The sequence below is a fragment of the Pleurodeles waltl genome, chromosome 11 (genome assembly GCF_031143425.1).
Source record: "Pleurodeles waltl isolate 20211129_DDA chromosome 11, aPleWal1.hap1.20221129, whole genome shotgun sequence".
Classification (NCBI taxonomy): Eukaryota; Metazoa; Chordata; class Amphibia; order Caudata; family Salamandridae; genus Pleurodeles; species Pleurodeles waltl.
The window spans coordinates 916,925,225-916,950,511 of NC_090450.1; the positions used below are offsets into that span (position 1 = coordinate 916,925,225).

The 25,287-nt window shown below is 45.8% G+C and overlaps 1 protein-coding gene across 4 annotated transcripts in view; it reads left to right on the forward strand.

Annotated features, from left to right (window-relative positions):
• SETD1B (SET domain containing 1B, histone lysine methyltransferase) overlaps positions 1 to 25,287 on the forward strand; it is a 314,507-nt gene that overhangs the window by 217,029 nt on the left and 72,191 nt on the right. For all 4 annotated transcript variants that reach the window (XM_069214916.1, XM_069214917.1, XM_069214914.1 and 1 more), the window contains exon 13: positions 13,775 to 15,339. In XM_069214916.1, coding sequence (XP_069071017.1) covers positions 13,775 to 15,339 — 1,565 coding nt within the window. The remainder of the gene's footprint in view (positions 1 to 13,774; positions 15,340 to 25,287) is intronic.

Below are 25,287 nucleotides of genomic sequence, written 5' to 3' on the forward strand. Positions count from 1 at the left end.
CGTTATAACAACAGATGCTTCCATGACAGGGTGGGGAGCACACCTCAATCACCACAGCATTCAAGGACAATGGGATATACACCAAACAAAATTTCATATCAATTACCTAGAACTGTTAGCAGTGTTTCTAGCGTTAAAAGCCTTTCAACCCATAATAACACACAAATACATTCTTGTCAAAACAGACAACATGACAACAATGTATTATTTAAACAAACAAGGAGGAACACACTCAACACAATTGTGCCTCCTAACACAAAAAATATGGCAGTGGGCGATTCACAACAACATTCGCCTAATAGCACAATTTATTCCAGGAATACAAAACCAACTAGCAGACAACCTTTCGCGAGACCACCAACAAGTCCACGAATGGGAAATTCACCCCCAAGTTCTGAACAACTACTTTCAAATTTGGGGAACACCCCAGATAGATTTGTTCGCAACAAAAGAAAACTCAAAATGCCAAAACTTTGCATCCAGGTACCCACACCGCGAATCACAAGGCAATGCTCTATGGATGAGTTGGTCAGGGATATTTGCATACGCTTTTCCCCCTCTCCCTCTCCTTCCATATCTAGTAAACAAGTTGAGTCAAAACCAACTCAAACTCATACTAATAGCACCCACATGGGCAAGACAACCTTGGTATACAACTCTACTAGACCTTTCACTAGTACCGCATGTCAAACTACCCAACAGACCAGATCTGTTAACACAACACAGACAACAGATCAGGCATCCAAACCCAGCATCATTGAATCTGGCAATTTGGCTCCTGAAATCCTAGAATTCGGACACTTAGACCTCACACAAGAATGCATGGAGGTCATAAAACAAGCTAGAAAATCTTCCACTAGACACTGCTATGCATCTAAGTGGAAAAGATTTGTTTACTACTGCCATACCAATCAAATACAACCATTACATGCCTCTACAAAAGACATAGTAGGATACTTACTACATTTGCATAAAGCAAATCTCGCTTTTTCATCTATAAAAATACACCTCGCAGCAATATCTGCTTACCTACAAACTACTCATTCATCGTCTCTATTTAGAATACCAGTTATTAAAGCATTCATGGAAGGGCTAAAAAGAATTATACCACCAAGAACACCACCAGTTCCTTCATGGAATCTTAACATCGTCTTAACAAGACTCATGGGTCCACCTTTCGAACCCATGCATTCCTGTGAAATGCAATATCTAACCTGGAAAGTCGCATTTCTCATTGCAATCACATCCCTCAGAAGAGTAAGTGAAATACAGGCATTTACCATACAAGAACCATTTATTCAAATACACAACAATAAAATAGTTCTAAGAACAAATCCAAAATTTCTGCCAAAAGTAATCTCACCATTCCATTTAAATCAAACAGTAGAATTGTCAGTGTTCTTCCCACAACCAAATTCCGTGGCTGAAAGGGCACTACATACATTAGACATCAAAAGAGCACTAATGTACTACATTGACAGAACAAAGCTAATCAGGAAAACAAAACAACTGTTCATAGCTTTTCAAAAACCACACATAGGAAATCCAATCTCTAAACAAGGCATTGCTAGATGGATAGTCAGATGTATTCAAACATGCTATCTTAAAGCCAAAAGAGAATTGCCTATTACACCAAAGGCACACTCAACCAGAAAGAAAGGTGCTACAATGGCCTTTCTAGGAAACATTCCTATGAGCGAAATATGTAAGGCTGCAACCTGGTCTACGCCTCATACGTTTACTAAACACTACTGTGTAGACGTACTAAATGCACAACAAGCTACAGTGGGCCAAGCTGTACTAAGAACATTATTCCAAACTACTTCAACTCCTACAGGCTAAACCACCGCTTTTAGGGGAGGTAACTGCTTTATAGTCTATGCCAAACATGTGTATCTGCAGCAACATATGCCATCGAACTGAAAATGTCACTTACCCAGTGTACATCTGTTCGTGGCATTAGTCGCTGCAGATTCACATGTACCCTCCCACCTCCCCGGGAAGCCTGTAGCCGTTTAGAAGTAGATCATGAATATTAAACATTTTTCTCCAGCATTGGATCTTTCATAGATTCACATGCTTGAATCATCCCCGTCGTCGAGGTGGGAGCCTCACGGTAAATTTAAATATATAAAAAGCAGTAAGTCAGTAAAAATAAAACCAGTAGGCCCAAGTAGGCCTCATAAGGTATTTTACAGTCTATCCACTTTGTTTTGTGAAAAGACCCAAACTTGAGTATCAACCAATCAGGATTCAGCCCCTCCCAACACTCCCAACAGAGGCTGAATTCCCTCAGATTTTCTACCGCACGTCGTGTGAAGGGAGTCTCCCTGAGCTCTGCTCAGTTTTTTTCCTATTTTCTGACTGAAGATTGTTTTTTCTCTCAGGAAACTAGTTACAACTTTACTATGTCTGAAAAGGCAAAGAAGGGTCTGTTCAGAGACTGTGACAACTGTGGGAAGAAGAGACTACATATTGATGACCCCCACAAGAAGTGTATTTACTGCCTTCATCCAGACCATAAGGTGAGAGACTGCAAAATCTGTCGCACCTTTAGTCAAAAAACCCTCAAAGACCGAGAGGGTAGACTTCTCTTATGGCTGCAAAAACAGAAAGCCTTAGAGCATCCTTCATCAGACAGCGAAGAGTCACCACAAACTTCTCGCCCTCAGAAAAGAACAGGTGAGAGAGATAGAGGTGCGGATGAACCACCAAGAAAAATGCACAAAAAGACTAAACAAGTCTTAACTGAAGAGGCAGTTAAACATGGACCAAAAAAGGTTCATTCAGAACCTACTACGCCGTTACACCGGAAAAGCACCTCAAAGAAACCATCCCTGTCTCTGTCACCACAAAAAGAGTCAGAAAAACTCTTTTTGGTGAAAAAACAACCGTCGACGACCGCCCCGTCGACAACAGTGTCGACGGTAACAGCGACCACGGTATCGTCGACGTTCACAACACCATCCTCACCGATGATTATGACGTCGTCGCCTTTGTCATCGACGACGATTATTACTGCAAAAATCTTCAAAAGAGCTTCGTCGGCAACCACATCGTCGACAGCGGAGGCCTCCTGGGTTCACAAATCATCCAGGGCACTCCCATCTACGCAAACTACGTCGGCGAAGCGACCGTCGTCGCTAAAATACCCGTCGACGAAGGGACCGTCGACTTAGGAAAAGACGCAGTCATGGACGGAAGCGTCGACGAGAGACCCGTCGACGAGAGACCCGTCGACGAGAGACCCGTCGACGACAGTACAGTTGACGACAGTACCGTCGACGAGGGAGCCGTCGACGAGGGAGCCGTCGACGAGGGAACCGTCGACGAGGGAACCGTCGACGATGGATCCTACGATCACCACAGCATTAACAGTTTACAAACCTTTGGACATTTCACCAGCTCATTCCTCATACCATCATGAGGACTCCACCAGATTCTTACCCCTTTCCCTTATTAATATAGGGGACAAGCCATCTGACATTTTGCCGATGCATACATCACCAAGTAAGGTGCTGCCATACCCACCGCAACATCTTTTAGACGATGAGGATGATGATGTTCAAGGCATGTTTGGGGCAGCTAGTAGCCCGTCCCAACTAAATGTCAAATGTCAAGAGTTTGATGAAGAAGAGGATCAACATTACCAGCATAGTTATGCTTCAACATCTTATCCACAGGCAAACCAACCATCGCCTCTAGCTATGCCTAGCACATTAGTGACAGATTTACAACATATGTTGAAGGACTACTATAAAAGGTTCCCACCGTCAACTCAGTCCACGCCACCTAGACCTCAGAGTTACCAGCAAGCTCAAACTACTAATGTTTCCGAAACGCCACAGGCTAGTAGACCTGTAACTAGCCAAGCTCCGGAAGCTTACCTCTCGTCGGACGACGAAAGGGAAGAGGGCGAGCTAGCAGATTCAGCGGCTAGTGAATGGGACGACTATCTCGTTCCCACACCATCTCCACCTCCAGCAGCTCCAGTGGATTCTCCTCCAGAAGACATAGGAGGTTTCCATAATATCATAGAGAGAGCGGCGAAACGTTTTGGTCTGGAAATTGTTTCCCATGAAACTGAGTGTTTTTTGTATGACTTTAAAGAGCCATCAAAGAGATCTGTAAGAGCCATACCTATTGTGGATTTCTTGTGGCAGGAGGGTTTGAAGGCAATGAAAAACCCGGCAACAGTGCCTTCACAAATGCCAAGGCTAGAGAAAAAATACAAGGCCCCAGATGATTCTCCGGCCTGTTTAGTCTCACAACCGAAACCTGACTCGGTTATATCACAGGCGGCTCAACGACGATCCAAAAACCCCTCTACACCTATTGCGTCTCCCCCAGACAAAGAGGGAAGGAGACTAGACAATATCGGTAAGAAATTCTCCTCGGTTGCTGCAGTAACGGTCAAGGCGGCAAATTCCCTCGCCATCCTGGGAAGGTACGATCGGCAGATGTGGGCAGACATGTCCGTTTTTGTAGATTCACTGCCAGAAGATATCAAGGTGGAAGCTAAAAAGGTCTTGCAGGAGGGAGAAAGGGTTTCCGCAGAGATAATAGACAGTGCAATAGATATTTCCCTCACTGGCTTTCGACAATTAGCTGGAGCAGCAGTCCTACGCAGACAAGGGTGGCTTAAGGCTACTTCATTCAGACCAGAAGTCCAGACTCGTGTTCTCGACATGCCCTTCGATGGAGAGAGTTTGTTTGGCAAACATGTCGATGATATGCTGCAGGCTATCAAGACGGATACCGATACGGCAAAATCCCTAGGTACCCTGCAATATAAAAAACTACCTTTTCGTGGAGCAAGGGGTAGAGGTAATTACTCCTTTCGAGGTGGATACCAACAATACAGGTCACAATATACATCTTCCTCCACAGGACCAGGACATCAGCACCATCAACAACAGCAGCATTATCGGTTACCACCAGCCGCAGCTTACAAACATCCGGCTAGAGGAAGAGGAGCTGCCCGAGCAAGAGATACAGGCAGAAAGCAATGACCAGCGGATAATCTCAACACCTCCCCAATCAATATTGAAGGTCGGAGGTCGCATCAATTCTTATTTCCCCAAGTGGAAGGCTATAACATCGGACAGATGGGTACTAGATGTGGTGACCAGAGGTCATACTCTGGAATTCATCCAAACACCACCGAGTGTCCCTCCATCGGGTACACCGCCTCTGAGGTTGAGCCAACTTCTCAGGGAAATAAGGATAATGCTAACAAAAGGAGCAATAGAACCAGTCCCTTTATCTCAAAGGAACAAGGGTTTCTATTCCCGGTTTTTCCTTCTCAAGAAACCCTCAGGAGACTGGCGCCCCATCCTGGACTTGAGAGCACTAAACAAGTTTCTAAAGAAACAATCGTTCAGGATGGTAACGTTGCAGGATGTCCTGCGTCTCATAAACACGGGCGATTGGATGGCATCCCTAGACCTCCAGGATGCTTATTTTCATATCCCCATATATCGCAACCATCGCAAATTTTTAAGGTTCAGGGTAGGAAGTATGCACCTCCAATTCCGGGTTCTACCATTCGGTCTCAAATCAGCCCCCAGAATCTTCACAAAAATGCTAGCTCCAGTAGCAGCACATCTTCGCCAGGCAGGTATCCAGGTCTTCCCTTACCTGGACGACTGGCTTATAAAGGCACCCTCAAAATTACAAGTAACAAATCATATTTCCTATTGCCTTCATTTGTTACACAGCCTGGGGTTTGTAGTCAACTACCAGAAATCTCAGATATACCCCAAACAAGAATTGAGTTTCTTGGGAGCAATTTTGGACACAGTACGCAGCAAAGCGTACCCATCACACGAGAGGAAACAAAAGTTAACCTCGTTGGCAAACAACCTATCCAGAAAAAAGTTCGTTTCAGTCCGCATCTACAAATCATTGCTCGGAATGATATCATCGTGCATTCCGCTAGTCCCAGATTGCAGGCTCCATATGCGACCCCTGCAAGAGCAATTGGACATACAATGGACACAGGTCCTCGGCTCCTTCGAAGACAAGATTCGCATAACGCATCTAATGAAGAACACTATGAGGTGGTGGGCGACTCCAACCAATTTCTCAAAAGGGCTGTCTTTTCTTCTTCAAACACCAAGTTACATAGTAACAACGGATGCCTCTCTCGAAGGATGGGGTGCACATTGCCAGGACCTGCAAATCAGCGGAATCTGGAATCAGCAAGAGAGCCAGCTCCACATCAATTATCTAGAACTCAAAGCAATACACTTAGCTCTAAAAGCTTTCTTGCCAAAGATACAATGTTCAAGCGTCTTAATCCGGACGGACAACATGACCAGCATGTTTTATCTAAACAAGCAAGGAGGCACAAGGTCCCTACAACTCTCGCAGCTAGCCCAACAAATTTGGACATGGGCCATCAAACACAATATTTCACTAAAAGCGGAGCATGTGCCAGGACAGATCAATGTTCTAGCAGACACCTTGAGCAGGACAGTAATTCCTTATCACGAGTGGGAGCTAGACCAGAAAACTCTCAATGGCCTGTTTCTATTATGGGGCAAACCAAACTTAGACCTATTTGCCACTCTCGAGAACAAGAAATGCCAGTTCTACGCAAGTTGGCTTCCCCAAAAAGATTCGTGGGGGAATGCGTTTTCGATGAGATGGTCAGGAGTTTATGCCTACGCTTTTCCTCCGATCCCGCTCATTCCGAGAGTCATCAGAAAAATGAAGACGGAGGGGTGTCGACTTCTACTCATAGCTCCCAGATGGCCCAGACAAATATGGTATACGGAGCTCCTCATGCTCTCCGAACGACCACATCTACCACTCAGACAGAGTCCGACTCTTTTAACGATGCACCAGGGACAAGTCACACACCCACATCCGTCGTCTCTTCATTTGTCGGCTTGGCTCCTGAACACAATGAATACTTAAATCTCAAAATCTCCCCAGAGTGTAGAGACATCTTAGCAAAAGCTAGAGCTGACACTACCAACAAAACATATAGACTTAAATGGAAACGGTTTTGTGTTTGGTGTGCAGCGGAAAATATACATCCTTTATCTTCTACTCCGGAACAGATACTTCCATATCTCCTGCTCCTGGCAAAATCAGGACTTGCATATTCTTCCATACGGGTACATCTGGCAGCAATCTCCAGATACCGCAGATCACCAGATAGACTCTCTTTGTGTTCCACAAGAATTGTCAAACAATTTATGAAGGGCCTTTTTCGGGTCTTCCCGCCAATTAGGAAACCCCCGCCTCTATGGTCATTGAACGTTGTGTTGATGCAACTCATGAAAGCTCCTTTTGAGCCGATCCACAAGGCTGACCTAAAATTCCTGGCATGGAAAACAGCGTTACTGTTAGCTCTTACTTCGGCAAAGAGAGTCAGTGACATTCAGGCTTTCACCATCAAACAGCCGTTCCTCCAGTTTACAAACTCAGGTGTCATCCTGCGGACAAATCCTAAATTCATTCCGAAAGTTCCCTCAACATTTCATTTAAATGAACCAGTCATCTTAAAAACCTTTTTTCCAAATCCGCAAACAGTGGCGGAAAGAACATTACATTCTCTCGATATTAAAAGATGTTTAAAGTTTTATCTACAGAAAACTCACACCATCCGCCAGTCGGATCAATTATTTGTAGCGTTCGGCGGAACAAAGAAGGGACACGCGGTGTCCAAACAAACTTTAGCAAGATGGATTGGCCTGGCGATTCAATTCTGCCATTCAAAAGCAGGAAAGCCGCTCCACACCAAGGTGAGAGCCCACTCTACAAGATCGGTAGCCACTTCAGCGGCACTCTTTGCAGGTGTACCACTACATAGCATCTGTAGAGCAGCAACATGGTCCAGCCAACACACATTTACAAGACATTACTGTTTAGAGGAGACAAACCAGGTCGATACAGCAGTGGGACAAGCAGTGCTGAGGCATCTATTTCGTTAAGGTGAGCCTCTTACACATCCCACCACCACACTCGAGGTATGGTCATTAATGGTTCATTTTCTTCTACTGTTTAACGTGTCGTATTCTCCATAATAATAGCATAGACTGTGTCAGGATTTCTTGCCACACACATTTTATTGCTTTTATATTCGTATGTTTGTGAATATAAATATAATTATATGTAAGTGCATATTTAAAACTGAACTAATGTGAATCACATCACGTATAGAATTACGATGGAATTACAGTCAATGTAATTCAGTAAGTAAGAAAACATTACTGCTCGTTACTCGGATTCAAGCATGTGAATCTATGAAAGATCCAATGCTGGAGAAGAAAATTAGTTACTTACCTGTAACTGCAGTTCTCCAGTATTGGTATCTTTCATAGATTCACATGCGACCCACCCTCCTCCCCTCAGAGGCTCCCCTATTATACAGATATTAAACTTCACACTCCTAATAGAAAATCTGAGGGAATTCAGCCTCTGTTGGGAGTGTTGGGAGGGGCTGAATCCTGATTGGTTGATACTCAAGTTTGGGTCTTTTCACAAAACAAAGTGGATAGACTGTAAAATACCTTATGAGGCCTACTTGGGCCTACTGGTTTTATTTTTACTGACTTACTGCTTTTTATATATTTAAATTTACCGTGAGGCTCCCACCTCGACGACGGGGATGATTCAAGCATGTGAATCTATGAAAGATACCAATACTGGAGAACTGCAGTTACAGGTAAGTAACTAATTTTCGTACATTTGTAAATAATTATTATAAACTCTTAACGTACATACATATTCACTCCATTGCATGGGCACTATTTATAGCAAACAACTCCATCCTCACCCTCTGCGGGGAAAACAATCTAAGATGGAGTCGACGCCCATGCGCAATGGAGCCGAAGAGGGAGGAGTCCTTTGGTCCCGTGACCAAAAAAGACTTCTTCGAAGAAAAACAACTTGTAATACTCCGAGCCCAACACCAGGCAGCGGACTGTGCCAAACATGTGAATCTGCAGCGACTAATGCCACGAACAGATGTACACTGGGTAAGTGACATTTTCATTTTCTATACAAAAACCTATTGGCCTGGAATTGTCTTTGAGTGTGTGTTCCTCATTTATTGCCTGTGTGTGTACAACAAATGCTTAACACTACTACTTTGATAAGCCTACTGCTCGACCACACTACCACAAAATAGAGCATTAGTATTATCTCTTTTTGCCACTATCTTACCTCTAAGGGGAACCCTTGGACTCTGTGCATACTATTCCTTACTTTGAAATAGTGCATACAGAGCCAACTTCCTACAACATGTCCACAAGCTCTCCGCCCGTGGTAGACATTTTTGTGTAAATCAAGTCGCACAGGGTTGAGCCAATGCAGAGGCAGAGCTTCCTGGAGGGGGTCAATTGCAGAGCCGGATATTGCAGGCAAAGGCCACGTAAGAGAGTTCCTCACCCTGAGTGGAGCTGTGGAGCCTGGCACGGCTAAGGAGAAGGTGGTGTCTGCGCTGGAATCTCACGGTAGACCCTGATCGTTCATGGCTACTGAAGCATTAGGGCCCTCTGTCCTGTCTGCGTTGAGTCAGGAACTGCCCTGGGTGCACTCAAACATTCCCTCAAGAGGAACGATGACCGCAGATGCACCTTAATGGAGCCTGGTCCATGGTCTCCGTGAGAGCCCCAACAGGCCAAGAAGCGACTGGCCTACATATTTCACCTCTGTCCACTCATTCTGTGGTGGGGCAACTTTTATCATTGATGGAGATCTAGATTCTCCTCCATCTTCCTCTCCCTTTCCAACACCCCACTCCATTTTTATCTTTTTTTTTTTCGGGGCGAACTCTATTGATTGCTGTCCATGACAAGTCTCGCCCCTGCTTGCGCCATGCTGTGACAATGCTGCTGCAGGGCCCTTGTTGGAGGGTGGTAAATTACTAGGTAAATCCATGCAACAGACCCCAACAACCATGACATCCGAGACAAACAATGCCATTCTAAAGGCATTCCGCTCCATTAGAGATGTCTTAGAAAACAAGATTGTCACCCTGGTGGTCCATCTTGGCCTATTCTGTGATGAGCATAGAAAGGTGGCAGAAAGTGTTTGCAAGGTGGATTCGGCCTTTCAGGAGCTCTCTACTGCCACCATTGAGATGCAGCAGCACCTTGCGATGTCGGCTAGCCAGCTACGTACTCAGGAAAATCGAGTAGAGGATCAGGAAGGCATGGCCATAAAAATAGTGTGCTGCCTGAGATGATCGAGAGACAGTCCATGATCTCCTTTCTGGATGACTGTCTGCAGGAGGTTGTTGAACCAATGTTCTGGCCAAATTTCCCACCCTGGAAAGAGAACATGGAGTCCCTGCAAGACTTATTCAGTTCTGGGCCACCCCCAAGACATGTGGTGATGAGACTGTTGCACTTTAGAGACTGGAACTTTAACCTGCTGCAGGCACAATCCAAAGACCCATTCACTTTCGAAAATGTGCAGGGTTTGAATTTACCTGATTTTACAGCTGCTGTGCAGAGACCAAGAGCATTACTTTTAACAGAAAAGAAGTGGCTCAAGGAGGTTGGTCTGCCCTGTGACATTACTTCCGGCCAAGTTGCAGATACAGGTAGATGGTAAGACTTTGGTTTTTACAGACCCCTTAGAATTGTGGGACTGGCTGGATATGCATGCCATGGAGGGCAGGATGCCCGACCAACTCATCGCTGCAAAACCCACCAGACTCAAGAAGCAGTGCCAACAGTGAGGTATTCACCCCTCACGGGGCAAAAGGTTGTTGCAGGCAAGAAAGGAGCAGTTAAGCAGTGCTGCTCTTGCCTTGTTCCACCCCCACCCCTCCACCCCCCCCCCCCCCCCACAAAAAGTAGTACTCATGTGTGGCCAGTTAGTTAGAACCACCATTCGTTTTTGACAGTTTGAATGGTACATGTAGGAAGCTGGCTCTGTATATACTTTATCAAAATGAGATATAGTGTGTACAGAATCCAGGGGTTCCCCAGAGGCTTAACAGAGACTAAGGTAGATAATACTAATGCGCTCTTTTGTGGTAGTGTGTTCAAGCAGTTAGGCTTATCAGAGGGTAGTGCAAAGCATTTGTTGTACACACACAGGCAATTATAAGAAGCACACACTCAATGACTTATCTCCAGACCAATGGTTTTTATGTAGAAACATTTATAGTCCTAATTTATTTTCAGAACCACAAGATTCAAGTTGTAGGTAAGTACTTCAATAGATTCGTATTTCACACATGTATCAACATTATTTTGTTTGAAATCGATAAGTTTTATACAGTTTTTGAATTATTGGCAATAATATGTTTTTTAAAAATGGACACAGTGCAATTTTCCGGACAGTTCCTGGGTGGAAGAAATTTTAGTTAATTTTACAGGTAAGTCCAACACTTTCAGTTTCAGTCTCTGGGTTTTAGGAAGTCCACCAGTTGGGGTTCAAGGTAACCCCAAACACCCACCACCAGCAACACTGGGCCGGCCAAGTGCAGAGGTCAAAGTTGAGCAAATTTAATGTAGGCTCCTATGGAGACAGGGGGTACTTTGAATCCAGTCTGCCTGCAGGTAAGACCCCGCGGCTCTCAGGGCAGACCTGTGGGAATCAGAGGAATACTGAAGGGGCCACAAGCAGGCACCAAACACACACCCTCAGCAGCACAGGAGCGGCCAGGTGCAGAGTGCAAACAGGACATTGGCTTTTCAATGCTGGTCTATGAGGGGACCAGCGGGTTTCACTCCGAGGCTACAGGCGAGCTCGAGGGGGCATCTCGGGCAGACCAGAGGCTGTGCAGGGAGAAGGGCCGCCTGCTGAATGTAGCTGCACTGGAGGTCGGGTTTTCCAAGGCCTCAGGGCTGCGGATGCAGTGTGTCTTTAGGCGTCTGATATCTACGTCTGGAGCTTCGCTGTCAGGGGGTCCTCAGGATTCCCTCTGCTGGCATTGTCATGGAGGGGTGAAGAGGTCAACCCAGGGTGGGCACCTGCTCGCAATCGCCTGGGGATCCTCTCTAGCTGGGTGGACCACCTGCACGGGTCATGGGTGTCGGGTGCAGAGTGGTCAACACCCATGCATCTGGAGTGAGGTGGGAGTCCTCAGATAGGCCCTTAAATCCTAGATTTAGGAGTGTTTTAGAGGGCAGTAGCCAATGGCTATTGTCCCTGAGGGTGGCTACACCCTCCTTCTGCTCACTCCCTTTGGGGAGGAGGGCACAAACCTAATCCTATTGCTCCCTGTCCTCCAAAGATGGACGATTCTGCAGGGACGAGGGTCACCTCAGCTCTGGACACCTTAAGGGTGGTCCTGACTGGAGTGGTCACTCCTCCCTGTTTTCCCTGATTTTCCCACCGGACTTGCTGCCAAAATTGGGGCTTTGTTCTGGGGGCAGGCAACTTCACTAGCTGGAGTGCCCTGGGGCACTGTAATCCGAGGCTTGAGCTTTTGAGGCACACCGCTAGTTGTTACAATTCCTGTAGCGGGGAGGTGTGAAGCACCTCCATCCGGGACAGGATTTGTTTCTGACCAGCAATAGCACAAAGGCTCTCACCCCATGTGGTCAGAAACCTGTCTGAAAGTGGCAGGCTGGCACAGACCCGTCAGTCCTACACTAGCAGTTTGGCTAACATACAGGGGCCATCTCTAAGATGCCCTCTGTGTGCAATTTTCAATAAATCCTTCACTGGCATAAATGGGGGTTTATTGTGCTGAGAAGTTTGATATCAGACTTCCCAGTATTCAGTGAAGCCATTATGGAACTGTGGAGTTTGTAATGAAAAACTCCCAGACTATATACTCAGTATGGCTTCACTGCACTTACAATGTCTAAGAATGGATTTTGACACTGTAGGGGCATATTTCTCTTGCAGCTATGACCTCACATGTGATATAGTGCACCCTGCCTTAGGGCTGTAAGGCCTGCTAGAGGGGTGACTTACCTATGCTACAGGCAGTGGTTTGTAGGCATGGCAGCCTGAGGGGAGTGCCATGTAGACTTTGCCTTTTTCTCCCCACCAACACACACAGGCTGCACAGGCAGTGTATATGTACTCGGTGAGGGTTCCCTTGGGTTGCATAATACATGCTGCAGCCCTTAGGGACCTTTCCTGGCCACAGGGCCCTTGGTACCAGGGGTATCTTTTACAAGGGACTTAACTTTTTGCCAGGGTTGTGCCAATTGTGGAAACAATAGTACAGATTTTGGGAAAGAACACTGGTGCTGGGGCCTGGTTAGCAGGATCCCAGCACACTTTCAGTCAAGGATGGCATTAACACTAGGGCGGTGGGTGTAACTATGTCAACAGTGGCACTTTCCTACAGTACAATTCTTTTCTCCTGGGTTGAGGCAAGTTGGGCTTTTGTACACTTTGTGTTTGTTTGCATGTTCGTCATTATAGGTTTGTATTGGAACAGAGCACACAATCACGACTATTAAGTGGTATAGGTGGAATGGTGCTGATTGTTGCATGACAGGGAGGTAAAGCAGCCGCTATTGTTTGTTACACAATAGTCATCCAAACGTTAGCGGACCTATTCTTTTAGTTCTGATTTGTATTTTTGAGGGCAAATGAGGTTTACCTGAAGTTTCACCTGGAGCTACTGTCTTACAACTGCAAACCTCTTTCTGTTGTTTTGATGCACGCCACATTTCGTCAGTAATTTTGCTTGCTGTGCAATAATATATTCCATATTCTCTTTCGAGAACAAATTAAACACTTTGCATCACACTAAATGAAACTGTATAGAGAGTGACATGTTTTGAAAACACATTCTATTGGTACATTTTTCTCATACGATTTTTATTTTGTTTTATAGATGAGGACTCTGAAACGTATGTAGAGCTGGAATTGGTGCCAGTATTAGAGACTGACTACGTATCGGAGCTCCCAGGAGGTCAGATGGTATTTCAAGGTGCTGAAAATCTCTGTCGGACACACCCATCAAGGCCACCCGACGTCTCTATTCCCAGCGAATCCAGCTTTCTCAATAGATCAGATGACAGCGATTTTGAAGTACAAGCCCACATACTGCCATGTATCCAAGAAGAGGAGGAAAATGGTGTCCCAAAGACTCCTGGAAGGGGAATAGCAGAACATTCACATTCTGAGAATCTCCACCCTACGGTTTACATGGTTCCTCCATCTTCACTTTCACTTCCAGCAGTTGTTGTTAAGGCAGAAGAGCCTTTGGCTCCACCAGAAAAAAATAGTGAACAGCTGTTATCTGTAACCAAGACTTTATTTGAAGAGGATCTTCCTAGGACTCCAGGTCGAGACATATTGGCCAAGCTATCCCACTTTCTTGGGAAGTCACAGAGTACTGAAACTGTTCCAGCTACACCAGGCAGTGATGCTCCTCTTACGGGAAATAGCTTGACTTTGAGTTCTCCTCACATTCCAGGGAGCCCTTTTTCTTACCTGTCCCAGTCACCTGGGGTTAATAGTGGTATTCCGCGGACTCCAGGAAGAGATTTTAATTTTACTCCAACGTTTCCAGAGCCCAGCCCCACCCTCTCTCATGTTTCATCCACCAAGAAGGTATCTGTGGATGAACTTGATGACAAAATGTTTAAAGAACCAAAAAGTGCTTCCTTAACAGTCGGTGTTGATGGTGTTCCTTCTCCTGTTCCATTTGCCAGCCCTCTTGGATATGATATCCAAAAAGACCTTGGGTTAACACCAGAGGACTTGGACTCTTCAGAAACGTCAATATGCTTACCAGATGACAGGCTATTAACTAGTGAGGAGAGTGAGGCTGAAGTGAAAACTGAATTGTTTTCTCCAGCAATCCCATCATCTTCTCCACCACTTTCACCTCTATTTAAGAGGAAACCTGGAAGATCTAAACGATCACCTCCCTCAGTTCTTTCTTTGGATACCCATACAAGCAAAAGTGATGAACCTACTGTTCTAATTGCCTTGACAGAAAGTGCTGTGAGCAAAGACTTGTTTGATGCACATCCCACAAATTTAGGGGGAATGACTGATCCTGTCACGGTAACGTTAGACTTTAGGAATGAAAGCTACCCTGATAAAGTACTTGATGAGGCCCTAGCTGAGAAAATTCCGTTTAAGGGGATAGAAAATCAGTATATTGATAAACTGAAAGATGAGGATTTACTTAAATATAAAAGACATTTGCCTAAGAGGCATAAGAAGAGGCATGAAGAGATTTCTAAAATTACTTCACCTGAGTATTCTCCACTCAAAGCTCGATTTGAGCCCCGTTGTGAATTTGAGGAAGTAGCTGTGTTGTACGATATTTGGAATGGAGGAATAGATGAGGAAGACATCGAGTTTCTGTGCATCACTTATGACCGAATGCTGCAACAAGATAATGGCATGGATTGGCTAAACGACACTCTTTGGGTCTACCACCCTCATATCCTTTTTAAACATTCATCAAAAGTAGCTTGCAAAGCAGCGATTTAATGTGCCTAACAGCTCAAATACATTGCTCTTGAATTGATACTTAATGATTTTTCTTAAAATTATGTTCTTTTTGTTGCAGAGGTACTTTGGACCTTATTTCAGCAGTTTAAAGGTATTAATATTTATAGAGTTTTGTGAACCTCTCCACACTACTGTGGAGCTACAGAAAGCATTCTTAACACCAGTAAATGTGAATGGATGCCACTGTTTCAAATTCATTGACAAAAACAATAACAATAAAGTTCACAATAGTCTATTTTGTTAATGCCTGCAAAACCTTTTCCGTCAGATCAGTTGGTATCAGTTGCTTATGTAGTAAACTCATACATTTTTGTTTCTTCTTTTTGTATAAAATTATTTCTCAGCAGAAAACCCCAAACCAGAATATATTGTGCAGTAGCTGGCTCCCCTTCAGAGTTCTACGAACTGAGATTGTGGTAACTTTATATCAAACAAATAACTTATGTGGCACTATATGGTGTTCGCTAAACCTAAAATTACTTCAGTCTTTTAAAATTGTACTTCCAGGCTCTATACTCTATTGAAATGGTGCTTTACTCTATCCATTTACTCCAGTGTAGCTTCGCCAAATTATGTTTGCATACTTTCCACTCTGGTCAGTCATCTAGCAAAAAAATATAGATATATAACTTAATCTTTGTTTTTCATTGATGTTCATGCTGAATGCTTTTTTGTTTAAGCACTTTCCATATCTTGTAAGAGAGGAGCAGATGTCATGTTCTAAAGTTCTGTGTTCTTCTGCTTCCTTGACATGGAAAATGTTATCCAAAAGAATGGCTATCGCAGCCAGGTCGAGTTGTTCCAGTATTGCTTGTCAATTTTAAGTAATAAAAATGCCAAATTTAATGTCAAAGTAAGTCATTTGGTGATGATTTACAGCCTGTTTTAAAGGCAATTTAGATGGTTTAGTGAAGCACTTCAAGCAATATTTCTATATTCCTATCTTCCCAACGATGTTGAAATTGCCTATACTTTAGTCAAGACTAGAAATGGTTTCTTTAGGAGAGGCTACCACTTAGGTTTTTTGTGTACAAGCAGAGCCCAAGCATACTCATTTTGCACACACCCTGTCATCTGCCAGAGTGAAACAAAGTCCTCAAGAGAGTGAGAAACAAAGTCTAATGTTTGCCCTGCATCCATGCTCAGGAATATTTCTGCTCAAGGTTTTTCAATGGATTGGCACTTCAGCCTGCTTTATGCATTTCCACCAGTTCCAATTCTCTCTCTGTTTGAGGAAGGTAAGGTTCTACTGAGTGGTCATAGTCCTAACAGCACTAGAATGGGGTTGGAGGACCTGTTACTCTGACTTCCTGGAACTCCTCTGCTCCCCTCTGGTGTGGTCTTATCTGAAAGAGACTTCTAGTTGCAGATTCCTTACCTTATAATTTCTTCAGGTGGCAGTCTGGATCTGGAGATTTTTTTCTTCGAGCAGTACCCCTGCGTGCCGTCATGTGGCGTGGGTCGACTCTGCATCCGTCGTAGGCATTGTGGTCGCCTTATGTGATGTTGCAGGTCGTATATAAGAGCCACCCTGGCGTTCTGACTTGAGTGTGGATCAGGAGTTCTTTTCTTTCAGCACCAGCATATGCGGTGATGTGGAGAAGAGATACCCTCAGTCGCTTTCTAACTGGATTTTCCACATTTTTTGGAAGTTTTTTTGGGGCTTTTCTGGTGCGTCAAGGATGCCCAAGAAGACCGGCTTCAAGCCTTGCGACTCCTGCCACTGCATGATGTCAGTGACGGATCTGCACCTGGTGTGTTTGTGGTGCTTGGAATGTGACCACGACCTGAAGTCGTGCGCAGACTGCCGGGCCATGAACCCGAAGGCTTTGAGGGAGCAGTACCTGAAGCTGGTAGCAGCCTGGCGTCCATCTCTGCCTCACGGTCTCACTTGAGGGGAAAGTCCCGAGACCGCTCCTGGGCAACCCTCTTCTTCGTCCCATTCTAAATCCTCAGAACATTCAGGTAAGAAGCTGTCATCGAGGAAGCACAAGCTCCCTTCGACTTCACTTCGTTGGTCGGACGACGCAGGACAAGGAGCGTCCTCGCTTTAGTCTTCCACCTTCAGAGCCTACTTCTGAGTCTGCTCTGCACCTCCCCAACTTTCTGGGAGCCAGAGCCACCCCTGCCCAACTTAGAGATTTACCAGGCCATGCACCTCTTTTTTTGGGCAGGCCAGCCCTGTTAGAGAGCCCTCTGTCCCCACGGGTTCGCAAGGGCCCCTTAGCGTTCCATACTGGCAGCTTCGGCCTCTGCTCCGTGGGGCACCCAACTATCCGCTTCCGGGTCCGAACTGGCGTTGACACTCCCGACTCCTCCTGGGCTTGTGGGCAGCGTCAACCCTATACTCATTGCCAACACGGAGCCAAAACAATGTTTCTTGACGGTAATTCAGTCTATAGCAGGGCCTTTGGTCCCTAGAATGGATTTTGACCCTTATGGAGTATGAAGGCGTCTCTGGACCCTTTAGAATACCAGCTGGATGTTCGTGTGGACTGGGCTCAGGAACTGGGTGAAGCCAGCGGGTTGGATACCTCACCTGATGCTGGTATGCTTTCTCCCCCCACTGTGGCTAAAGAGGAGAGAGCTTCTTACTTTATGGTGCGAGAAGAGAAGCTGAGGCCTTGGGCCTTGAGCTGCCTTCGTTGACTGTCAGGACTAACCTCCTAACTGAGGTGCTTCAAACTGGGGCTTCCACATCAGAGCCCCTTTTCCCTTTAATGAAGCCCTCACTGATGTCTTGCTGGGAACATGGTCCAAGCCAAGCACAGCGGCCCCTATTAATTGCACAGTTGCCCGCCGCCATAGGCCTGTGCCTAACTAGCGAGCTTTCCTGACCCAACACCATACCGCCGAGAGCTTGGTCATCCAGCCCTCAATCTCCCAAAGCGCGTTCCCTTCCGCTTCCCCCGATAGTGAATCGAAGAGGCTGGACTATCTTGAGAAGAAGTTGTTCTCTTCCTCCAGCCTGGCATTGCGGTTGGTGAACATTGCATGCCTTTTGGGCCGTGACACCCATACTTTATGGGACATGGTCACGTAAGTGCTGCCACAGGTGCTGGAGGACACCCGGGCCATTCTCTCCCAAGCTGTTCCTGGTGGGAGAGACGTGGTGAAGTTGACCATCAGATGTCGGCTGAATACGACCTACTTCCTTGGCAGATTGGTTGCGTTGACGGTGGCTTGGAGAAGCCACGCCTATGGCCTCGCAGCTGCCCCTCCCCTCTGCCTGCTTTTTGCCCCTTTTCTAGCTACGAAAGTAGCACCCAACCACATCTATTCCCTGCTAGCCATTGTGCCACACATGTTGCACAGCCTCTGCCTGGCTGAGGGCATGGGATCCAGTGTTTGCATGGATCTAGGAGCCAGCGGTCCAGCCAACACCCCCATTCCCCCCCCCCCCCCCCCCCAGTCCCTGTGCTACAAGTAGGTTGTAGTTGTTATTCCCGCTACTTTCTGGTGCACACAAAGGACAAGGGCCTCCATCCTATCCTCGACCTCCTGTTCCTCAATCTCTTCAGCACGAGACAGAAGTTCAAAATGCTCACTTTAGCTCAGGTCCTATCTGCCATGGAGACTGGATAGTAGCTTTGGATTTGAAGGACATTTATTTCCATCCTGCCTGCCCACACACTTTACTTGTGTTTCGTTGTCAGTCACAAGCATTTTCAATTTACAGTGCTCCCCTTTGGCCTTACCAGCACTCCGAGGGTGTTCACCAAAATGATGGCGGTGGTCGCAGCTCATCTGTGCAAGTTAGAGTTTCAGTCTTCCCCTACCTCAACGACTGGCTGTTGAAGGTGAGTTCACCTCAGGCTGTTGTCTCCCACCTCCAGACTACGCGAACCTCCTGCATTTGCTGGGGTTCACTATAAACGTGCCAAAGTCACACCTGACTCCCTCTCAGGCGCTCGCTTTCATCGGAGCTGTTCTGGGCACAGTGCAGTTTCATGCCTATCCTCCAGAGCGGCAAGTCCAGGATATTCAGGCTATGATACCCATGTTTCACCCTCTATCCCGGATTTCGGTGAGAATGACTCTGAGGCTGCTGGGCCTCATGGCCTCCTGCATTCTGCTAGTGACTCATGCCAGATATCATATGCGTGTTCTGCAGTGGGACCTGAAGTTTCAGTGGACACAGCATCAGGGAAATCTCTCCGACATGGTCCAAAACTTGTAGGGGACTGTGCGAGATCTGCAGTGGTGGCTTTTGAATCACACTTGGGTCAAGGGCCAATCTCTCTCCCTTCCCCAACCAAATGTGACAGTAGTGACAGATGCGTCACACCTGGGATGGAGCGGCCACATGGGAGAGGCGAAGATCAGAGGCATCTGGTCTCCAGCGGTGTCCGAGTTCCATAATCAACCTTCTAGAACTCCGGACGCTCCAACTGGCATTGGAAGCATTCCTTCCCTCTCTCAAAGGGAAAGTGGTGAGAACACCGTCACCATTGTGGTAATGAAACAAGCAGGTCGGAGTGGGGCCATGAACCCTTTGTCAGGAAGCTCTCCACCTCTGGGCATGGCTGGAACAGCAGGGCATATCCCTGGTGGTTCAGCATCTGGCATGCTCTCCGAACCCCAGAACAGACAAACTCAGCCGTCAATGCCTGGTTGATCACAAATGGCATCTTCATCTGTAGGTGGCGCAAGGTCTCTTTCAGCAGTGAGGAGAGACTTGGTTAGATCTGTTCACCTCCACAGAGAACATGTAAAGTCAGCTGTTTTGCACATTGGAGTTTCCAAGGCAGCACTCGCTATGCAGCGCTTTGCATCTTGAATGTAACTCAGGCCTCCTTTCCCCCATTACCACTTCTGCCCAGAGTTCTCAAGAAGATCAAGAATGACCAGGCCCACGTCACTTGTGGCCCTGGACTGGGCAAGAAGAGTCTGATATCTCAAGCTCTTGAGCATGTCCATAGATCCTTTGATCAAACTTCTTCTTCGAGTGTATCTTCTGTCAAAGCAGCAAGGGACGGTTCTCAAAGATTAAGTCTTTTATGTCTCTGAGACTTTGCTACAGGAGGCCAGCTCAGTTCAAGCCCTTGGAGAACCTTGGAAAGTTGGATGTAGAAAGCAAAGTCCAGTCCTTTCACTCCCAGGGCACACGTAGCAGCTGGTTAGTCCTCAAGCATTCAGCTCTTCTCCCTGGCAGAATGTCATCAGTCCAGAAGTGTTCTGAAGTTGTGGGGTCAGCAGTCCAATGCTTATATTCATTTCTACCATTGAAATAGGCAAACTTCAAAGGAAAGTCTTTGTACTACACAAGACCCTGCCTTTCCCAGACACACTCCATGGGGTTGGAGACTGCTTTGTGTAAGGACAGGCACAACCCTATTCAGGTGCAAGTGTCAGCTCCTCCCTCCACTCTAGCCCAGGAAGACCCATCAGGATATGCAGGACACATCTCAGCTCTTTGTGTGACTGTCCAGAGTGAATTCACAAACAGCCCAACTGTCAGTCTGACCTAGACGTTTATTCTGCAGGCAGGCAGAGCACAGAATGGTTAAGCAAGAAAATGCCCACTTTCTTAAAGTGATGTTTTCTAACTTACAATCGAAAAACCAACTTAATAAAAAAATGTATTTTTAAATTGTGAGTTCAGAGATCCCAAACTCCACATCTCTGTCTGCTCCCAATGGGAATCTGCACTTAAAAGGTATTTCTAGACAATCCCCATGTTACCCTATGGGAGAGGTAGGCCTTGCAACAGTGAAATCTGAATTTAGCAGTATTTCACTATCTGGACATGTAAAACACACTAGTACATGTCCTGCCTTTTAAGTACACTGAACCCTGTCCATGGGGGTGCCTTGGGCCTACCAGTAGGGGTGACTTGCAAGTAGTAAAAGGGGAGGTTTGGACCTAGCAAGTGGGTGCCCCTACCAGGTCGACCTGGCAGTTCAAAACTACAGATACTGCAGTGGCAGGTGTGAGACATGTTTATAGGGCTACTCACGTGGGTGGCAAAATCAGTGCTGCAGGCTCACTAGTGGGATTTGATTTACAGGCCCTGGGCACCTCTAGTGCACTTTTCTAGTGACTTACTAGTAAATCAAATATGCCAATCATGGATAAACCTATTACCAATCCAATTTAGACAGAGAGCACTTGCACTTTAGCACTGGTTAGCAGTGGTAAAGTGCTCAGAGTCCTAAAGCCAACAAAAACATGTCGGACAAAATAGGGGCAAGGAAGCAAAACATTTTGGGATGACCCCGCAAAAAGGCCGCTCAAAAAATCCCCAGGTCCAGACTGATGCCTGGGGAAATTCTAAGGTAAGGAATCTGCAACTACAGGGAGTGCAGAATTATTAGGCAAGTTGTATTTTTGAGGATTAATTTTATTATTGAACAACAACCATGTTCTCAATGAACCCAAAAAACTCATTAATATCAAAGCTGAATATTTTTGGAAGTAGTTTTTAGTTTGTTTTTAGTTTTAGCTATGTTAGGGGGATATCTGTGTGTGCAGGTGACTATTACTGTGCATAATTATTAGGCAACTCAACAAAAAAAAATATATACCCATTTCAATTATTTATTATTACCAGTGAAACCAATATAACATCTCAACATTCACAAATATACATTTCTGACATTCAAAAACAAAACAAAAAAAATCAGTGACCAATATAGCCACCTTTCTTTGCAAGGACACTCAAAAGCCTGCCATCCATGGATTCTGTCAGTGTTTTGATCTGTTCACCATCAACATTGCGTGCAGCAGCAACCACAGCCTCCCAGACACAGTTCAGAGAGGTGTACTGTTTCCCCTCCTTGTAAATCTCACATTTGATGATGGACCACAGGTTCTCAATGGGGTTCAGATCAGGTGAACAAGGAGGCCATGTCATTAGATTTCCTTCTTTTATACCCTTTCTTGCCAGCCACGCTGTGGAGTACTTGGACGCGTGTGATGGAGCATTGTCCTGCATGAAAATCATGTTTTTCTTGAAGGATGCAGACTTCTTCCTGTACCACTGCTTGAAGAAGGTGTCTTCCAGGAACTGGCAGTAGGACTGGGAGTTGAGCTTGACTCCATCCTCAACCCGAAAAGGCCCCACAAGCTCATCTTTGATGATTCCAGCCCAAACCAGTACTCCACCTCCACCTTGCTGGCGTCTGAGTCAGACTGGAGCTCTCTGCCCTTTACCAATCCAGCCACGGGCCCATCCATCTGGCCCATCAAGACTCACTCTCATTTCATCAGTCCATAAAACCTTAGAAAAATCAGTCTTGAGATATTTCTTGGCCCAGTCTTGACGTTTCAGCTTGTGTGTCTTGTTCAGTGGTGGTCGTCTTTCAGCCTTTCTTACCTTGGCCATGTCTCTGAGTATTGCACACCTTGTGCTTTTGGGCACTCCAGTGATGTTGCAGCTCTGAAATATGGCCAAACTGGTGGCAAGTGGCATCGTGGCAGCTGCACGCTTGACTTTTCTCAGTTCATGGGCAGTTATTTTGCGCCTTGGTTTTTCCACACGCTTCTTGCGACCCTGTTGACTATTTTGAATGAAACGCTTGATTGTTCGATGATCACGCTTCAGAAGCTTTGCAATTTTAAGAGTGCTGCATCCCTCTGCAAGATATCTCACTATTTTTGACTTTTCTGAGCCTGTCAAGTCCTTCTTTTGACCCATTTTGCCAAAGGAAAGGAAGTTGCCTAATAATTATGCACACCTGATATAGGGTGTTGATGTCATTAGACCACACCCCTTCTCATTACAGAGATGCACATCACCTAATATGCTTAATTGGTAGTAGGCTTTCGAGCCTATACAGCTTGGAGTAAGACAACATGCATAAAGAGGATGATGTGGTCAAAATACTCATTTGCCTAATAATTCTGCACTCCCTGTAGAATATGTCTCTACCAGATAAATCGTTACCAAAGGTAAGTAACTTGTTTGTTAAGTCTAAGACATTAATTTTTTATGCTGTCCTTTTAACAATCATTGATGGCTAACTATCTGTCCATATTTCTAACAATTGCAAATCATGAAGGCCCTCGTTACGCCAAGTTTGGTGCTGTCGGTCGGAACCACGACCGCCAGCACGTAGAAGACCCCGCCGCCCAATAAACAACATTCTGCAACAGTGTTTCCGCCAGCCAGCCCAGCGGAATGCTGGACCTGTACATTGCCGACGACTCCACATGGAGCTGTCGTCAATGTAGCAGGGCTACGGGTGCAGCAGCACCCGTCGCGCATATCACTGCACATAAATCTGGCAGTGACATGCGCGATGGGGCTGTGCACGGGAGCCCTGGGGCACCCATTCCGCCAGCCTTTCCATGATGGCCTAAACCGCCAGGGAAAGGCTGGGGGAACACAGGTTCAATATCCGACGGGCAGTGCTGCTTGCAGCGATGCCCTGTCAGATAAGGAACTCTGCCATTGTCAGGCTGCCTGGCGGTGGCGGAATTCCGCCTGTAGCGGTCTCCCCGTGTACATTATATGGCAGTCTGGACCGCCATGGCGGTGGCAGTAATTCCGCCGGCATGGCAGTCCAGACCGCCATGTTCATAATGACCGCCTTAATGTCAAAATAGTTAGTCTTTTGTGTAAAGCTCTGCTATGACATTTCAAAGAACATACACAAGGGCATCTGAATGTTTTCAACTAAGCTAAGAGCAACAACATCCAACCTAACCAGAGGTGAAGCCATGTATGAAATTGCCAGCGGTCTCTAGATGGGTTTTTGTCCATTCATTTGTTTAACCTTATTTGCTGGATGTGGGTGTTTGAAACAGTGCCTGTTTTGGATGAGCATTGCTTCAGCACTTTTTTGATCTAGGCCACCTTTCATTCTCATTTTATCGGGCTAGCTACCGGGTCTTTGAGGTGATAAGAATTTGTGGGAAGGAAATATCTATCAGAAAAGCATGTTACAGACAATAGCTAGTGTTTTGCCTGAAGGATGTATTTTGTCCTGTGATTCAACATCCCCTACCAGCCTCCTTTCTGATTCCGGATATAGATTGTTCTTCAAGAATGTTATTTCCAAATGTGATTATCTGGCTAGTTGTCTTTTCCTGCTAGCCTCTGAGTGGTGGAGGGTGATAAGTCACCTTGATGACTTTGTAACAAGTGTTTCTCTGGTGCTTCTTAGGTCCATTGGGAATATAAAGGTTTCCAACCCATTTTGATTACTTGGATTATTTCGGAAGGTTAGGAGTCTGTGGGAAGATTGTTCTATCAAAAAATCATTACATATGCTATACAAGCTTATCTTTACACACCCTTCTATTCCTTCATCTCCTTTATAATGAACCAGTGTTCAGGTCTCAGGACCTAAAAACTGTTTATGCTGGTTCTTCCCTAGCGTCTTTGCAGTCTGTACCTGTGCTCGCTACCTGAAATTCTATTCCATCTGCCATTTCTGCCAAGGAGGAAACAGTCACTGAAAAGTAAAAAAATTTATATTGTAATGAAATCTGTATAATCTATCTTAGCCAAACAAACTAAAATGAGGCTGGAAATGTTGTAACCTAATGTGACTCATACTTCTCATGCAACCTACTGTGATGACTACTGGCAGAAAGAGCTTTGCTCTGAAAGGGCAGCACAGGTAAGGATATGGTTTATCTAGGCATTGTTGTGGTGGCTCTCATTGTACCAATGGGACTGCTGGATTCAGACAGCAGCACCACCAGGTTGTGGGGAATTGAGCCCAATTCCACACCGTGTGACAACTGTCGGCCTAAACCTTCCAGCACGCTAGCAGTACCTCTCCAGCACCTAAAAGTGGCTGTAATTTGTGGCAGCCGTATGCATGACATTCTGATTTCTCAGAGAAATTGTGGTGTAACAGATCTCATCCTTTTCTCTTGGTTACATTTGTCTCACACATGCAAAGACAAACAAGCAGGAATTGG